The 18,453-nt window shown below is 37.1% G+C and overlaps 1 protein-coding gene across 2 annotated transcripts in view; it reads right to left on the bottom strand.

Moving 5' to 3' along the window:
* The window catches only part of LOC150097975 (vascular endothelial growth factor receptor 1-like), a 354,137-nt gene that overhangs the window by 80,784 nt on the left and 254,900 nt on the right, over nucleotides 1-18,453 (bottom strand). For both annotated transcript variants that reach the window (XR_016549608.1, XM_090406574.1), the window contains exon 16: nucleotides 4,651-4,873. Coding sequence is in view for 1 of the 2 variants with exons in the window: in XM_090406574.1 (XP_090262700.1) it covers nucleotides 4,651-4,873 (223 nt within the window). In the remaining variant the exon portion in view is untranslated. The remainder of the gene's footprint in view (nucleotides 1-4,650; nucleotides 4,874-18,453) is intronic.

The following is an 18,453-nucleotide window of genomic DNA, read 5'->3' as shown; positions in this document are numbered from 1 at the left end:
AAATAAACTTCCAACATCTTTCTCTAAATCCAGAGTAATTTAATAATAAGGTGGTACACCTTTTGGCAACCTGTATAAGTAAACATGACCTCCATTGCTTCTGCCTTAGTATCACCAAAATAGAACGGAAGAAGGATCGACCGTGAGATGCGGTGATCAATACCCTTGGAGGGTAATGGATGGCAATGCTGTAGCCAATGAAGTTCTAACTGAGGCTTGGCTATTGCTGTTACCACCCTCTTGCCATGATCAGGGCTTTAATAGCTCAATAACACCTTATCCCTACATTGTCCTCTACAGATAACGGGGAAGATGAAAAGCATTCTTGCTTCGCTACTTTAAGCCAGTCCTTATAAGGACTTAGTATCACCACTTCTGGGTCTGGTTCCCACTGACGAGACCTTAATAAAGGTCAAAACTGGTCTGAGTAGTGGCCCTTCCCTTAATGCACAGCATTATACATGTCTGCAAGGAGATGTGCTTTGCATTATGGGAGATGCTAAGACTAGGAGTGATGAGAGCTTGGTCCACCTTTACCACGAGTTGCCTCAGTCCTGAAGATACTTCAGGTGCAAACTTTGTTTGCTTACACTTGGATAAAGGATTAAACTAAATTTATTATATGTATTTTATGACAATAGATCCGTGTGTGTGTGTTCATGAGCTGGTTTGCCTGTTCTGAGGGATGGAAAACTCAAGTTTCCAGGTGAAAAAACCCTCTATCTCCATAAGAGACCAGGTAACTCACCTTTAGTTAAAAGAGACAAGATAAAGGTTCTTCACATCATGGATTGGAATTGAACTCAGGTATTTCCGACCAAAAGGCTTTGTATATACAGAACTGAACTAGAGCGCAAAAACATAGGGTGAAGGAATTGATAGTTCTGGCGGGTACGAATGAATTGAAAGAAGATAAATTTTTTATGAGAGAGGACTTGAAAGTATTGTTAAAGGTAGCAAAAGAAAAGAGTGACAGAGTTAGAATGGTGAGTCTGTTGCCGCAGTATGACAGAGAGGAGTTTAGAAGCAGGGCCATAATCGCAAATGACATTATGCGCAGGTTATGCAGACAGTGTGGTGTGGAATTCGTGGATGTGTGGTAACATTAATTGGAAAGAGGAGAGGGCACATGTGAGGAAGGAAATGGATTTTATTATTATTAAGGGATAACTATCTGAGACAGCATGTAATTGAATATACTAGGGGTTTGCGAGTGCTTGACCTGGTAATAGCATCTGAGAATTTGACTGTAATGAATATGACCATGTTGCCACCTATTGGTGAGAGTGATCATAAGGTGCGAGGTGGCTAAAGGTGTGGAATTTTCAATTAAGACAGGGTATATGTGGAATTATAGTACTGGCAAATATGACAAGCTTAGGAGATTGCTTGGATCAGTGCCATGGCATGTACAACTGCAAGGGCTGGATGTTGATAGAGCATGGGAAGTGGTCAAAGAACATTTACAGGAGGTTATGGCTGATTGTATACCTAGGGTTTGAATAGTAAAACAAGTAGGGGTTAAATGGATGAATAACACCATTAAGCTTGAGCTGCAAAAAAAGAAACAACTGTGGAGTGAATTTAAAGAAACAGATGACCAGCAGGCACATGAACGGTATAAAGTGCAGGCCAGAAGGGTAACAAGTGTGGTAAAAAAAAAGCAAAACCAGATTATGAAAGGAAACTAGCAATGCAAACTAAAGAGAATCCCAAACAGTTCTTTCAATATGCTGCAAGCAAAAAAAAAACTGTACACGGCAAAATGATTTTAAGGAATGCCGATGGTAAGGAAGTCACTGAATCAGTCAATATAGTGGAGTTACTGAGCTAGCACTTTTGCAAAAGTATATCATCCAGGTGGTGACATTGAAAAAATTAAGGAACCATTAGTTTATACGGGAACTATGATGAATGAAGTGGAGGTGAATAGTCTATTACAGAACCTTAATGTGAATACATCTGTGGGATTGGATGATATACCGGCACGGGTCTTGCATGAAGTGGCTAAAGAATTATCAGTGCCCTTGACCATATTGTTTAATCTGAGTCTTGGGTCTGGTTTAGTCCTGAAGGTGTGGAAAGAGGGGAAAATAGTTCCACTGCATAAAGGAGGATCGAAGACTACGGTTGCAAATTACCGACCAATCAGCATATCAGGAGTCGTTGTCAAGGTCTTGGAAAAAGTAGTCAAGGGAAAAATACAGGAGTGGATTGATGAAAATGAGATACTGTATGGGGGACAGCATGGCTTTGTGAAGAGTAGATCATGCCTCAGTAACTTGCACAAGTTTTATAACACAGTGACGGCTGAACTGGATAAGTGTAAAGGATTTACAGTGATTCTACTGGACCTTGCCAAGGCATTTGACAGGATACCACATGGAATTCTAATCCGTAAACTACAACATATGGGAATGGATATAGGGTTAGTGAGATGGATAGGTGGGTGGTTGATGGAGAGATATCAAAGAGTAGTTTATTCAGGAGTAGAGTCCAAAAGACGGCCTGTGACTAGTGGTGTGCGGCAGGGTTCTGTTCTTGGACAACTGCTATTTAATTTGTTCATTAACGATATAGGGAAAGATCTAAGAGGAACAGTTCGTTTGTTCGCTGATGATGCAAAGTTAGGTAGGGCAATAGTGAATGCAGAAGATGTCAAAATCTTGCAGGACAACTTGCATAGATTGGAGTTCTGGGCTAAGGAGAATGGTTGTCAATTTAATGTGACAAAATATAAGGTTATGCATTTTGGGGTGAAAAGATTAGCAGCAGTATACCACATTGGTGGAACTGTAGGGAGATTAAGTTTAGGGGGGCACATTGCAAAAGTAGCTAAATCAGCTCATCAACTCACTTGGTTGTTGAAATATACCTTGACGAGCAGAGTCAAGCAAGTTATTGTACCTCTGTACCGAGACTCGATAAAACCTCATCTCGACTACTGTACCCAGATTTGGTCACCTAGGTTCCTTCTTGATGGGGAGGAGGTGGAGAGGATCTAGAGGCGAGTGACTAAGATGATAGCAAGTCTATGGAATGAACCATATGAGAACAGGTTGAAGATTTTAGTTGATAGGCGGAAAAGGGGAGATATGATTGAGACATTCAAATTGCTAAAGGGTTTCTATAGGATTAATATAGAGGATATTTTTGAGACCAGGACTGGTGGTGGGAGAACTAGGGGACACTTATGGAAGCTGGACAAGTGTGGTTAGCAGGGGTGTTAGAGCTGGGTTCTTTACTTTCAGAGTGGTAAATGAGTGGAGTAAGCTGCCAGAGTCTGTTGTGGGTGCTATGACGGTGAGTGAGTTCAAGGCAAGGTATGATAGATACTGTGAGAATGTCATATAGTTGTGTGGACATGATGTTTAGGGCCTCCCTCGATGAGTCTAAGGACTCCCTGGAGTCGCCTGTAATAATAATAGTAATAATAGTAAATCTAACAGAAATGATACAGTATTACTAATTAATATGCACTCTAAAACCATATCTCATAGCGTGTGTGCGCATACACAGACATACACAGTATGGTGCAAAAGAAAAACAGTACCGAATAACTACAATGATATCTGTTATGGAATAAACAGGTTTATTAACAAAGAAATATTTTCCCCATGATGATATGTACATTCACAACTATCATTGGAATCTTGATTGAATAAAGCCTCAACAATGGGTGAATAAATCAATAAACGAACAAAGGTCAAATAAAGCATTATATGCTCGCAATGGGCACCTTGTTTTCAAGACAGGTTTTGTACCACATGTAAAGGTTCTCTATCATCCTGGAGAACAAGGATTAGACATCTTCTGGACATATTGTGTAATTTTATCCCTTACTTCATCAAGGTTTGAAGGTGCATCATGGTGGAATACTCATTCGTTCAACATACCCCAAATGAAGACATCATGTGATATGAGATCAGGAGAACGTGAAGGGTACTGGAATTCTCTTAACCTTGAAATGAGCCTCCCAGGGAAGTGTTAGGATAGACTCTAGAACCATATGACGTGTGATAGGTTGCTCTGTCCTGTTACCTGTACACAAAATGGAATGTTTTTTGCAACACGTCCAATGCAAATCCTGGGTGGACGTAACCAACACATTCTTGATATAGCATTCACTATTCAAGGTCACAGTTATACCACCTACTTCATTGAAGATGGTGGTATAACAGTGACCTTGAATAGTGACCTATATTTCGTAATTCCTAAGCTCGGACCATTTGCTCTACCCACTCTTTATGAACAAATATAATGCTAAACAATAAACAAACATCTTTTCTTCCAACATCAACACCATTGCTACAACTAAACGTAATGCCGTGGACTCTACACATGTTCTTTTATTAATGTGCATGCAGCCAAAACGGCATTATCTCATAGCAGGTGTACTGAAGGGGATGTTGAAGTTCAGTACTTTTTTATTTTTACCATACTGTTATATATTTAATTTAAAAATTAAATTTTTAAATTAAATTTAATTAAATCTAAAATTATGCAATTCAAAATGTAAACCTATAAACAGTAGTAATATAATACAAAGTTTCAAATTTTATATTGATTTTAAGTAATTAAAACTTCATTTCAATAAAAATCCTAAAGTGACAAGTATCAGTATAAATAAAAATGGAATAAATTACTTACCTATATGTTGGATTTTCAATAGCAGTTGGTGATGTACTGTGGTATTCATCAACACTTCCACCTGTAATGTTTCTGTTGCTATAAAGCTGAGGAAGTGTGCAAAGTGAAGGATTCAACTTGCCAGTAACAGGATCAAGCTGGTTCACAAAATGTTTTCTGTGTCTCAGCAAATAATGTCTTATATTACCATAATGGCAATATTCTACTATTACTAGCAATTCACCTTCCAAAGAAACAAAAAAAAATAACATTAGGTCTACATATTTTTATATAACCATGATAACTAAATATCATATTAAACACAGGATTTATGCATCATATTTTTATTACATGGAGAAAATAAACAATTTTGCTGCTCTTCTTTCCTATTGAAAATATTTGCTATTCATAAAAACAAAGCATTTCTGCTAAAAAAACTATGCTTAAAACAATATCTCAATTATATCACACCTTCTTCTAGTTGTATAATCAACAGGTTCTGGAAATGACATTGCTACAATCTCTTGTCGTATCTGACATTATCCTAATATTTTTATTCTCAACTTTTCCAAGATATCTTTATTTCCTCAAAAGCAAACCATATACAGCAAATGTGGCTGATGAAGACCTTATACAATATAATCTCTTTTTATGCCCATGTCTGTATCTTACTTCATTGCAATAATCCACTGGGTCGGTCTCACAATTTTCATTATGAAGTCTAAAATGATTGCCTCCTGTATTTTGTAATTCCTGATTCCCTCCACCCTTACAACCTTTCCAAATGAATACACACATTCTGTATCCATGGATTCGTTCAATTTTCAAAGTAATTCTTCTTCATAGAAACCCAATTAATATTCTGCTAGGATGATAATTCTTATCTGTATAATCTGCTATGATCACTATATATTCTCAGGCTCTCTAACAGATAAACTTAAGTGTCAACGGTTATTCGTGACTTATTTTTAATGGTATTAACAACAATAAACGAACTATTTTATAAAAAGATGTTTTATTAACTTGCTTATATTTCACTGAATTTCAAATTGGCATCATTAGAGCACAACACAGCATGTATATGTGACAGTAAGTGAAACAATACAATTGTGCTGAACAAAAGATCTAGTCTTAGTTTGGTGCCCTCTAATGTTGTAAAAAAAAAAAAAAAAAAATAGCTATATGGGAGTTGCTTTTAAGATAACAGTCTCCCATAGTTCAGGCAAATTAATGCAACCATATTTGTTCAGGTTCGGAGAATTCTTCATAGCTATGGCTGACTCAAAATATGATCTTTCAGATCTGTAACGACTTCTAAATAGCATATTAGTTTTCTTCCATCTAATCCTGTGTGAAGGGGTGTCCAAAGCGTGGTCTGCCAGTCCTGACTTGCTATAATAATGGTAGCGAATGTATTTTTTATGTTCTTCCAGGCAGATGTTAATAGATCTTCCTGTCTGCCCACAGTAGACCAAGTCACAGTCACAAGGACCTTCATACACTCCAGGGTGTGCTGGAGGGTGAAGTTTATCCTTAGGTGAACGAATGAAAGTTGCTAATTTAACGTAAGGTTTGAATGTGGTGCGAAGGCCATGTTTCATCAGTACTTTATTATTATTATGTGACACTCTCCAGGGAGTCCAAAGACTCATCAAGGGAGGGCACCTACTCTAGAACTCTCCATCTCCACCACTCAATCCACCAACTACAATGAACCGCAAATACCTTCATCATCTACACCAGTGGTCTCCAAACTTTTTTGCTGTAAGGGTCACATTGGGTACTTCAGCACTGTTCAGCGGGCTGTAGTAAAAAAAAACTCGAACTAGATATATGAGTTTTATTGAAATCAGATAAAAACTGATTACAGAGTATGTGAGATTAAATTATCGTGTATTAATGACAACGAACACTATCAGCAATTTCTCATATTTTTATCACAAATTATAATAAAACCATTAATGTGAATGATGTAACTGTGTTTGTGTTTTTAAAATCTTATTAAACTCAGGTTCAAATTTTGAAGTGCTAATTACAAGTAGATTTCAAATGTTCATCAGATAAATTTGCCCTGTATTTTGACTTGATATATTTCATTTGTGAAAAGGTTTGTTCACAAAGATATGTTGTCCCAAAAATAGAGAAAATTTACAAGCAAATTTGAAGAAGTTTGCTTGTAAAATTTTGTAAAATTCAAATTTTTTTTTGTTAGTCCATTTTAACTGACCTTTTACAGTCAGAAAGACCGTAACGGTTTTACGGTTACTTTTTTTTGCTATTCGGGAATATATTTTGAACACAATTTTAATTAATGCATTTGAAATCTATCAACACCCCATGTTTTTTTTTGCGGATTCTTATTGAAAAATTAGTCCAATTGGCATGCCAGATAAAATCATATTGAGGGCCGCATCTGGCCCGTGGGCCATAGTTTGGAGACCCCTGATCTACACCAATGCCATCTACTGCCCACTACCACCACCACTAGTATTTTCACAGACAATCACAAATATCCATGCCCATGGCAGGATTCAAGCATGCAGCCTTTTGGCTGGAGAGTGGATATGCTCCTAACTGCTCGGCCAACCAAGCTGGCAAAGTTCATTAGTACTTCAGCTATCTTTTCTGAGCTTCAGAGATATCTCTGACATAGGAAATAGAAATGGTATTGTTGTGTTCCTGTGTATTAGAGGAGGAAGAAGTAATGGGGCTATGTAGTATTTTATCTATTTTGTAGGAATTATAGCCGTTAGCCAAGAAAGTATGGCTCAGATATTTGAGTTCTGTGGGCAGATCTGTTTCATTAGAACAAATATAAGTGGCAACACACTTATATTTGTGTGTTGCCATTTATATTTGTGGCAACACACAAATATAAGTGGTTATATTTGTATACAGTAAGTATACAAATATAACCACTATATTTGTATACTTACTGTATACAAATCACCTCAACCTACAGCACATCAGTCACCACTACCCTCAATTCTGATCTCCAAGCCATCATCCAATGGAGTTCAGATAACCTTGTCAATTTCAATGCTAGCAAAACCAAATTCTGCTTAATTTCCAACAGAAAGAACCATTTTTTCAAGTATTACCCTTGACAACACTCGAATTTCTACAAGACGAGATTTCTTTTCTTGGACTCACCCTGATACCAAGCTCTCATGGCATACACACATCACAAGCATTGCCTCCTCAGCTTCCAAAAATACTAGGATGTCTCTTTCAATCAAGATGTAACTTTGCCTCTGAACAGCTGTTAACCTTGTACAAGGTCACAAATCTGTGGGATAAGATCCCTATGAGCTCCCTCAAAATGCTTGATTCAATACAGAGGATGGGAATTTGATGAATTAATAACCCATCTCTTACAAACTCACTGCACTCACTTTTGCACAGGAATTTGGTTTTGGCAATATGTGTGTTCTATAAATATTTCCATGGCAAATGTTCACATGAAATAGCATCAATAATTCCCCTACTCAGTACTGAGGCTGTTGGAATACTTGTGATTGCAACACAACAACTCTTCACAGTCCAACTCAAAACCAACAGAACAGGTTTCTTTTCCTTCTGCTCCTGCTGTATTGTGGAACAGTTCCCCCTTACATGTTTCCCAAGGAATACAATATACAGGCTTTAAAATTAATCAACCTCTTTGATTTAAAAGCCTGTATATTGTATTCCATATAAGAGAGGTTGGTTGATTAACTAACCTCTCATGTATGGGCTCAACATAAAATAATAATAATAAAACCATAAGAACTGGATAGGGAGAATGGATATGGTACATAAGATTTATTTGCTTTAGCACTTAATGGATGGAAGATTATTATATAAATTCAAAGGAATTGATATGCAAAACAAGGCTGTGCTATGGATAGGCAAGTTGCCGACCTATAGGTATATCAAAGTGATGTATGGAGGTGCTGATTCAAGGAGAAGGAGGGTGACCTATGGTTCACCACAGTGTTCTGTCTGTACTTGGGCCATTGTTATTTAACTTATATATTAATGATGCTGGGGATAATGTGCAAATGATGCAGAGATGGGGGGAGGGGAGATAAAGAAAAATTATTATTATTATTAACATCTGACCTCCACGTAGTCAGAGACTCACTGTGGCAGGTACACACTATTGCATGCAATGCTCATCCAACTATGCATGCAATAGTGTGTACCTGCTATTGCATGCATAGTTGGATGAGCTGATTTCAATGTATCTACATTCACAACATACTCAGGCAATGAATTTCAATCACCAACCATTCTCCACGCAAAAAAAACTTTCTCCTAACACCCTCCTTATACAGTCTCCAGTAATGATCTCTTGTTTTACCTACCCCCTCTCCCATTCTATGAAAAATCTCTTCCATGTCAAACTGATAACACCCCTGATCAGCTTATATGTCTCAATCATATCTCCCCCAACCTCTTTCTCCTATTCATAAGGCTTTGCAACTTACATTCTTTCATATTTAAGTTATGGGATATTATCCCATATTGTTTCTTAGCCGAATAAGAAACTCAAATATGTATGTTCATGTTGCCGAATTGAAGCCTTTGGCTCTTCATTATAATTAGTAATTTAATAGGACACCTCTTGGCAATTCTCATAGAAGGAATGTAAGTTCTGTTCGCTACAAGCTTGGTATTAACTAGGTCTACCTAGTCACTGATGAGACCTCAAAAAAGGTCAAAACCGGTCTGGGTAGTGACCTTCTCTCATAATGTTGAACAATAATACAGCTCCTAGGAGTTAAGTTCACATTATGGGTAAATATCAAGAATAGTGATCAGAGCTTGCTCCATCCTTTGTATGAGTTGCCTCAGCTTGCACTACCTTCAAGGGTCAGTTGCTGCACTATCCAGGTATTTGCTTACGCTTGGAATCGCCAAACTTTATATAGTTTCTATATTTGGCATGAAACTCTTTGAGTTTCTTATTCGGCTAAGAAACAATATGGGATAATATCCCTTAACTTAAATATGTTCATGTTGCCAAATTGAAGCCTTTGGCTCTTCAATACAATTAATAATTAATTACATTCTTTCAATCTGTTCTCATACTCCACATTCCAAGGACCACTGACTACCTCTATGAATCTTCTCTGGATCATCTACAACATATCTGCATCACCGTGGAAACCTCAGCTTTTATTCTCTCCTATTCTAATTTCCATCTTGCATTTTAGAAAATTAGGCCATATTAACCTATTTCATCAGAAACATGATGGATCTGCCATCAAAGAAATCGATGAATTTTCTCGCATGAATTCTGTCAGAAGTAATGAATAAAATAAAACATTCATCTTCTATGCCAACTGAATACTTCACAACTAATAAATGAGATCTTGTACCTCATGTCACTTACTTTGGAGAAATGTCACGAAAAAGTTTGGAATTACAAGCAGTTTGATATTTTTAAGACATTTGATCAGGTTTAGCACAGACCTATTAAGTAAGATTGTATCATATGGTCCAATATGTGCAAACTGGGGTGCCAGGTTTCTATCTGGTCCCACATTACAAGTGATGGTCGATGGATTTTCTACTCGAATCCTACAACTAATGCTGGGGAAAGGCCCTCTTGTCTTTTGCCCACCTTTTTCCTTCTACATATCAATGTACTTCTACAGTTGATTAAAAACCCAATCCACAGTTTTAATTGTGATAGGAAGCTGCATTTCTCTTTCTCATTTGGCAAGCCTTGCACTAAACAAATCACTAAACTTCCAGAATATCAACATTTACAGCTCTGAATTCTGATCTACAAACCATTGTTAAATGGGAGTCTCATAAACTTGTTAATTTTAATTGCTAGCAAAACTCGGTCCTATTCTTTTATCTTTTTATTTTTTGAAATTCTTCCGGTCTAACTTCTGACAACACTCAAATTTCTGGACAAGGTATTATTTCTGTTACTGGAATAACTCTAAGCCCAATTATTGAACACCAATAACTTTGCTTCTGAAGAGATATTAATTCTACAAATTATAAATCAGCCCAAACAATGAATACTGTTCTCACATTAAGGCGATACCACTAATAGTCCTATAAACATAGTTGATTCAGTACAGAAGATGACAATTAAGTTGATTAATTCTCATTACCCAAGAATTCACTCATTTTCACACAGACATTCAGTTTCTGCTGATTTTATGTTTCTATAAATATTTTTTTCCATGGCTGCCATACATCAGAGTGGACATCAATAATTTTCCCATCCTTTAAATCTGTTAAAATACATGCAACAACTTTTTAAAGCACCCTTCACAGCTCAACTTCCAACTCACAATTTATTTTCTTGCAAAAAAATTGTTGTCTTTGTTTATGTATTTCCTAAAGAATACATTCTACAGATCTTGAAATCAAATGTTATTATGTTTCTTTTTTTTTTTCTCTTCCTCTATGGTTGGCATGCATTAAAACCGGCATCAGTAATTCTCCCACCCATCCACAGTGTTAATGTACTGTTGGTTGAACAAACTCATGTATGGGATTATCAAAATAATAACGTAGTTAATGACACTATGGATTTGGGGATGATGGTGGTGAAAGAGAGCGTTCTGTAAGAAGAAAGCAGTAATTTTCCCACTTTACAAGTTTTAATTAGATCACAGTTGGACTAATGTGCTCATATATGAGGGTGGTCTGAAAAGTTCTTGGCCTCGACCATAGATGGCAACAATATCGGCAAGATTTTCTTTTCTAAGTTGGTACATCTGTCATAAGCATCTATGTGAAATTGCAAGTCATTCTATCAAGTAGTTTGTTTCATACAGCTGTCTGAAGCAAAAGTGTTCTCTGTATCCCTTGAAATTGATAAAACTGAGTATTGTGCAGTTAGAAAATTCTTTGTAAAAGAAGGTTTAACACCAAAAGAAATTCATTCAAAGTTCATAAAACTTTATGGGCACTCTTCTCCGTGCCAGCCTTGAAGATGATCCAGATGAAGATGAAGCTTTGTGCAAAATGGGTGCGCGCTTGCTCACAGCAGATCAAAAACGCACTCGCATGAAAATCTCTGAACAGTGCTTGGAGTGTTTTAACAAGAATAAAACTGATTTTGCGTGTCAATTTATTACTATGGATGAGACTTGGATTCACCATTACACACCAGAATCCAAACAACAGTCAAAACAGTGGACAGAAGCCAGTTGTTCAGTGCCAAAGAAGACAAAGAGTCGGTTTCATCAGCAGGAAAGGTCATGGCATCGGTGTTTTGGGATGCTAAAGGCATTTTGTTGATTAATTATCTTGAAAAGGGTAAAACAATAACTGGGGAATATTATTCCGATCTTTTAACTAGACTAGACAAAAAAATTTGTGAGAAAAGGCCCAGTTTGCAGAAGAAAAAAATCATCTTTCATCAGGACAATGCACCTGCCACAAAAGTGTTTTGGAAATGGGAAATTTAAGGGATCTGCACTATGAATTGTTGGAACATCCACCTTATTCCCCAGATTTGGCTCCCTCTGACTTCTATCTCTTCCCAAAACTAAAACTCTTCCTCACTGGTCAGCATTTTTCTTTGAATCAAGAGGCGATTGCAGCTGTAGAGGGGTATTTTGCAGATCTTATTAAGAACCACTACAGGGGCGGGATAATGGTGCTGGAGCATCGCTGGAATAAATGTATTAGTCTTAACAGAGATTATTTTGAAAAATAAAAATAATTTTGAAATTATAAATTCGTTTTTTCATTGTCAGGCCGAGAACCTTTCAGGCCACCCTCGTATGATCAACCTAGGTTTCATGGAGATGGAATGGGGGGGGGGGGGGAGAGTGAGTAGAAAAGATTCAGGAAGGTAATTAAGGAAGGTAATCTAGTCTATGAACTCTTGTATATAAGAGCAGACTGAGGAAATGCAGTCTTCAAAGGGTTTGAGGAATAGATGGAAGAGAGGAGATATGGCAGGATACAAGCTGGTTAGGGAAACTTATAAGAGTACCAATAAGAGTGAGATTTGTCAGATTATAGCAGATGGAGAGGAAAGGGAGAGAAGGAGGGGGAGGGAGAGAGAGAGAGAACTCAGAGTAATCTCTGGATGTTGAGTAAGGGTGTGGTTAGAAAGAATGCGAGAATCCGGGTTTTTTCTCATGGCTGATAAGTGTACCACTAGGTGTTCATTTAATGTGTTCAAATGTTAGGCACTGTATAATGTAGAAGGGGGTTCAAACCTTTGTCCTTGGATTCCTGGAGTTCAAGTTATCTTCTTGGTTAACTTGGAGCATCTATACTTATTGAGACTAGGCTGGTGTATGTCTCTTTTAAAGATGATATTTTTTTTTCTGTAGATCTCAGGAGTGTTCAAAAAGATAAGACTACTTTTTACTGTAATAAGACTACATATTACAGTGATGGTCACAGTAAGCAAACTTGCATTTGGAGAGAATTTTAAAGATAAGTAACCAATAATTAATGGGTATCCCCTTTTTTTTTAGAACAAATAATCAGAATCTAATTCAGATGAGCTGTTACACAGGCTGCTGCTGTGTAACAGCTCATCACAATAACAGTAAGGTTTCAAGAAGCTATCAAACAATATACAGAGAGAGAAAGATAGAGGAGTAGCAGTATGGAAGACAAGCATAGGCCAGTGTTTCTTGGATAAATCTTTGTTTATATATACAGCTTCAGTAAAGTTGAACCATATGATTATTACACAGCTTATCCCTATATCTTCCACTTCCCTCTTGATTTTAATATACTTCAAACCACCAAAATAGTTAAATAAAAAAAAATGAACCAATGTCTGCAATAATGTCATTTTTATCTCCAATCTTCAAAAACTACACTTTCTTAATTCGATGGAACTGATTTCTTGACTATCCCTCTACTCACTTTTCTTTTTTTTCAAGTACACATGCATGACTTTTTTTTTTTTCAGCCTACAAGAAAATGCATCTGGCTATGTACAAATTTGCTCTGATATCCCAAGTCAGTAATGTTTCCAATACAGATTCTTCTCTTTCTGATCTACTATTACTAGTAAATTCTTTATCTTATTCAATCCAATTTATTTATTTGTTTCTATCTCCTAATATCCCAAGCTCTGATATCCCAAGTCAGTAATGTTTCCAATACAGATTCTTCTCTTTCTGATCTACTATTACTAGTAAATTCTTTATCTTATTCAATCCAATTTATTTATTTGTTTCTATCTGCTAATCTCATCAATCAGTATGACTGATGAGATTAGGAGAATCCATCCAAATTTAAATTTCCTCTAAGAGCAAAGTTTCCTTCCTTAGAGATTTTAATGTTTGCAATTTTGCAACTAACTATGTCAATAACAGTGCATTGGCTTAAATGCTGAATAATTATTCAGACTAGTGCACAAACTAATGCACAGCTCTGAGGAATAAAATATAAATATTAGTTTAAAGATTCAAGTATTTCATCTTTCTCACAGAAACATAATTGTAGTGCAGTGTTACTGACAGGGAAAAGACAGGTGAAGATCTAGATGGATGAATTCAGAAGAAAGGGAGAGGAGAGGTGGGGAGACTGCTTTTTAGAATGCTTCAAAGGACTGTTGTAGTTGAGACCTGACTAGTAACAGAGCAATTTGGAAGATAAATATTGTTGTGAAACGCATAATGAACTCTTAATTATACTGGAATGTCATAGTATCTTGTACTCCCTTGAGGAAAAGGATGATGATGAAGAGGCTTAAGAAATCATTATAACAGATGAAGAATAACAGAGGTAGTGCAGAATACAGTTATCAGATATGAAAGTACTGAGTTTAAGAAGGTGTGGCAAATGATATGATGAAGCCAGGTGAGAAGAAAGGTTTGCAGTTTGCAAATGTATGAAAGATGAATTTAAGGGGAACTTAGAATGGTGAGAGAGAGAGAGAAAGAAATGACTTATATATGAGAGGGTTTGGTGTTGGACATTTGGACCAATTGTAATTGAGCAAAAGAGAGAGCAAGAAAATGTATAGTAAAGATATGGAAGAGCCAGATCCATGGAACATGAAGGATAGATTATGAAAGAACAGAAATATAATGTAAAAATTAGAAACTGATCAAGACATGACAAAGCAAATAATGTGAGAGTGGAGTGAGTGAAAGTAACAGAAGGAAAAAAAGCCAAAATAAAAAGTTATAGTGTATAGATGGGATAACTTAATTTAGAGTTAGACTAATCTCAGTTGGAGAAAGTAAAGAATTACGGAATTGGAAAGGAAGGTTGTTGGTTATAGGTCATTCAAAAAAAAAACAGAACTATGAAAAACATGGTGGCCCTATCTGAAATCGCAACTAAAAGCCATTACAAAGATCTATAATGGTGGAAAATTAACAGAGGAACATCACCATCAGACAACTTGAGTAACTCCAGCACCTCCCCGAAGAAAGTCCTGCATATCACTCAGCTCTTCAATCCATCCAAAGACACTTAGAATTATTTGCAAAAGATACCCTGCATAGATCACAGCACACATGCATGCACACATGCATGCACACACACACACACACACACAACCTCTCAGATGTCCCCCTCCACATCCATAAAGCATTTTTTTTCTCTCTCTCTCAGGAAAAAAGCACACCAGGAAGAAAACTGCATCTCACCAATTAGATCCCAAGATGGCAGCATCACAGAAGATCCAAATAAAATTACTTCTGAAATATTACAATAGCAATACTACAAGACAACGTATAGCTCTACAGGCTTCTCTCATAAGGCCATCCGAGAAATACTGAAAGGAACAAAAGAATTTTTGAAACAAATCAGAACAAAGTAGAAAAAGCCATCACTCTGAAAGGCTTCCATAATCTATCATGATTTCAGTAGTATGCCAGACACCAAAGAAGAAAGACCACCCAGACCTTCAAAACTGGAATCCAATCTCACTAATTAACACTGACTGCATAATCAATTCCAAAGTACACTATTTGATCAAAAGTATCTGGCCACCCCTCTGTAATTCATAAACTGACGTCTAGATGTCACTACAACCTCACTCGCTTACTAGTATAAAAGGAGACACTGAGCTGTGTGCTGTTCAGTGATAAGAAGTACGAACAGAATGGGTAGGTCAAGGGAGCCGAGTGACTTTGAATGTGGACTAGTTATTAGTTGCCACATTAGTAAGAAATCTCAGAGACATTTCAACCCTCCTCAAGTTGCCCAAGTCAACAGTTGGTGACATGATTATGAAGTGGAAATGTGAAGGCAAAACCATGGTCGGGCAGGCTGCGTTTAATGACAAACAGGGACCATTGATTGTTGAAGAAGGTGGTTCATGGAAATCGCCAGACATCGAATGAAACAATCACCTGGGAGTTCCACAGTGCTACTAACTGTCCAGCCAGCACCATGACTGTGCATCGAGAGTTAAGAGGAATGAGATTCCATGGTCCAGCAGCTGCCCAAAAACCAAACATTTCTCTTGTGAACACTAAGCGCTGCCTGCAGGGATGTAAAGAGCAATGCCACTGGACAGTGGTCAACTGGAAATGTGTGATTTGGAGTGATGAATCACGCTTTACCATGTGGCATCCAGACCCTCTGATGGGAGGGTCTGGGTGTGGCAAATGCCTAGAGAACAATTCCTGCAAGTGTGTGTGTGTGTAGTGCCAACAGTGAAATTTGAAGAAGGTGGCATTACAGTGTGGGGGGTGTTTTTCATGGAATAGACTTGGCCCTCTCGTAACACTACATGGAAATCTAAATGCCAAAGAGTACAAGGACATTTTGACCTGTTGCATACTGTCTACGGTAGAAGATTAATTCAGTGATGATTCTTGTCTGTATCAGCATGACAATGCTACTTGCCATAAAGCAAAGTCTGTGAGGGAATAGTTTGTTGACAGTAACATTCCAGAAATGCACTGGCTGGCCCAGAGCCCTGACCTGAATCCCAAAGAACACCTTTGGGATGAATGCAGACTTCATTCCAGATCCCAACGACCCATCACGAACTGCTCTGACTACAGCTCTTCAGGAAGAATGGGCTGCCACTTCTCCAGAGAATTACGACACCTGGTAGAAGGTCTCCCTGGCAGAATTAGAGCTGTCATAGAAGTAAAGGGTGGACCTACCCCTGTATTAATGTCCACTACTGGAAAGTGTGTTACAGGGAAAGTCTGATTACAGTTTCAAGTAAGCATCTGGATACTTTTGATCAGATAGTATAATTGCAAACTAATTGAAGCCTATATTGCTTAATGTTATTGACTGCTATCAAAACTAATTCAGTACAGAAGATCAATACATAACAACATACATTTAATTAGAGAGTTCATCCACATTGTAACAGGCAAAATGAAGACTTAGCACTCAGCTTTGATTAGGGAAAAGCCTTTTAGAGAATAGAAGTCCTGAGAGCATTTGAATGTGGTCTCTGATTGTTCAAACAGTTCTACTATATGTGGAAGCACCTTTCTGCTTAAAAATAAACACGTGACTTACCAGGACATTACTATACTCTCTAGGATTAAGCAAGGATGTCTTCTCTTTGGGCAACTGTATATACTAGCCATTGAACCATTAGAAAAAAAAATACATGGCACAATACTCTCCAACTGAAATAGTATAATAAAATCCAATTTGAAGACCAGTCTATCAGCATATTATACTGTTGATGTCGCATCCTAACATATAATGATAAAGAAATCAAAATAATTCATCCAGAATTACTTTACACAGCACTTTCAACATATCATTCATGATTTATAATGTCTATCTGAATTCATCATTGTCACCTTGGTAACAAGCTGACAACTTTCCTTATCACCCTATTATCTTTACTCTCCTCTATAACCTCTTGGTATTCATCCTCAGGTACTCCTGCTGTTCAACTAAATCATTTGTTTCCACAACTGCTAACTTTCTTGCTTTTGTTTACTTTTCATAGCCAAAGCATCAGTCATATTGCTCATTTTCCCTCCTGGAAATAGACCATATGGTCTCTCTCATTCACAACCTTTAATAATGAAATCTTCACACATTACTATTCATAAGTTATTCATCACCTCCTTTTCTCAGTTTTCTTTCATTCTATCCATTTGCATTCATTTATTTCTCATTCTGATCAATTCATTAAACCTTGCACCCTGGCAATTTCACTCTGTTTTTCCTGCAGTCTTGCTCCATTGTGTTCTGTCATTCCTTTCTTTCACTTCCATACTCTCACTCAATTTCATTTACTCATTTCACTCTTCGCTTTCTTCTCCTCATTCACCACAGTGAAAGAACTGATGGTAACTGATCACTTTCATTTTATGATTCATACAATCTTTTGTACCTATAATTACACTAGACTCCATTCTGTCTGTCTGTTTCACATTCATTGATAACTCACAGTTTAACAAAAAAAATTGCACTTTCTACAAACCCATACCTTCTCTCATCTCCTGATCAGTCTCACATACATATCCTCCACACTCCACCATGCATACATGCTGCGCACACACAATAAGAATGAACCATTCTTAAATCTATGCTGTTAATTACACTGATCTTTGCACTGTGTAGTGTGCAAATCTCATTTATACTTCAAATGTAAACTTCAAAATTCATTAAAAAAAAGACGTTAGTAATAACCACAAAGCTCCCAATCATGCAGCTACACTAAACTATCATCAATATTTACAGCTAATAAGGGATACTTATAATATCTTAATTTTTAATGGGGTTGTGCCATTGAGATCTCCTGCTCACACAGAATAAAGTGAGCATAATTTCTCTAATTTTAATATAATTTTCCAGAGCCTGTGTAGCTCAGTGAAAGTGGTGTTTGCACTCCTCAGCACCAGATCGCCTGAAGAAAGAGCATCATCAGTTCAATTCTAGTCGCTG

The sequence above is a fragment of the Typopeltis vanoorti genome, chromosome 16 (assembly GCF_054136105.1).
Source record: "Typopeltis vanoorti isolate ZY-2024b chromosome 16, IOZ_Tvanoo_1.0, whole genome shotgun sequence".
NCBI lineage: Eukaryota > Metazoa > Arthropoda > Arachnida > Uropygi > Thelyphonidae > Typopeltis > Typopeltis vanoorti.
Note: the sequence above shows the minus strand (reverse complement) of the source record. Positions and strands in the feature narration are given on the sequence as shown.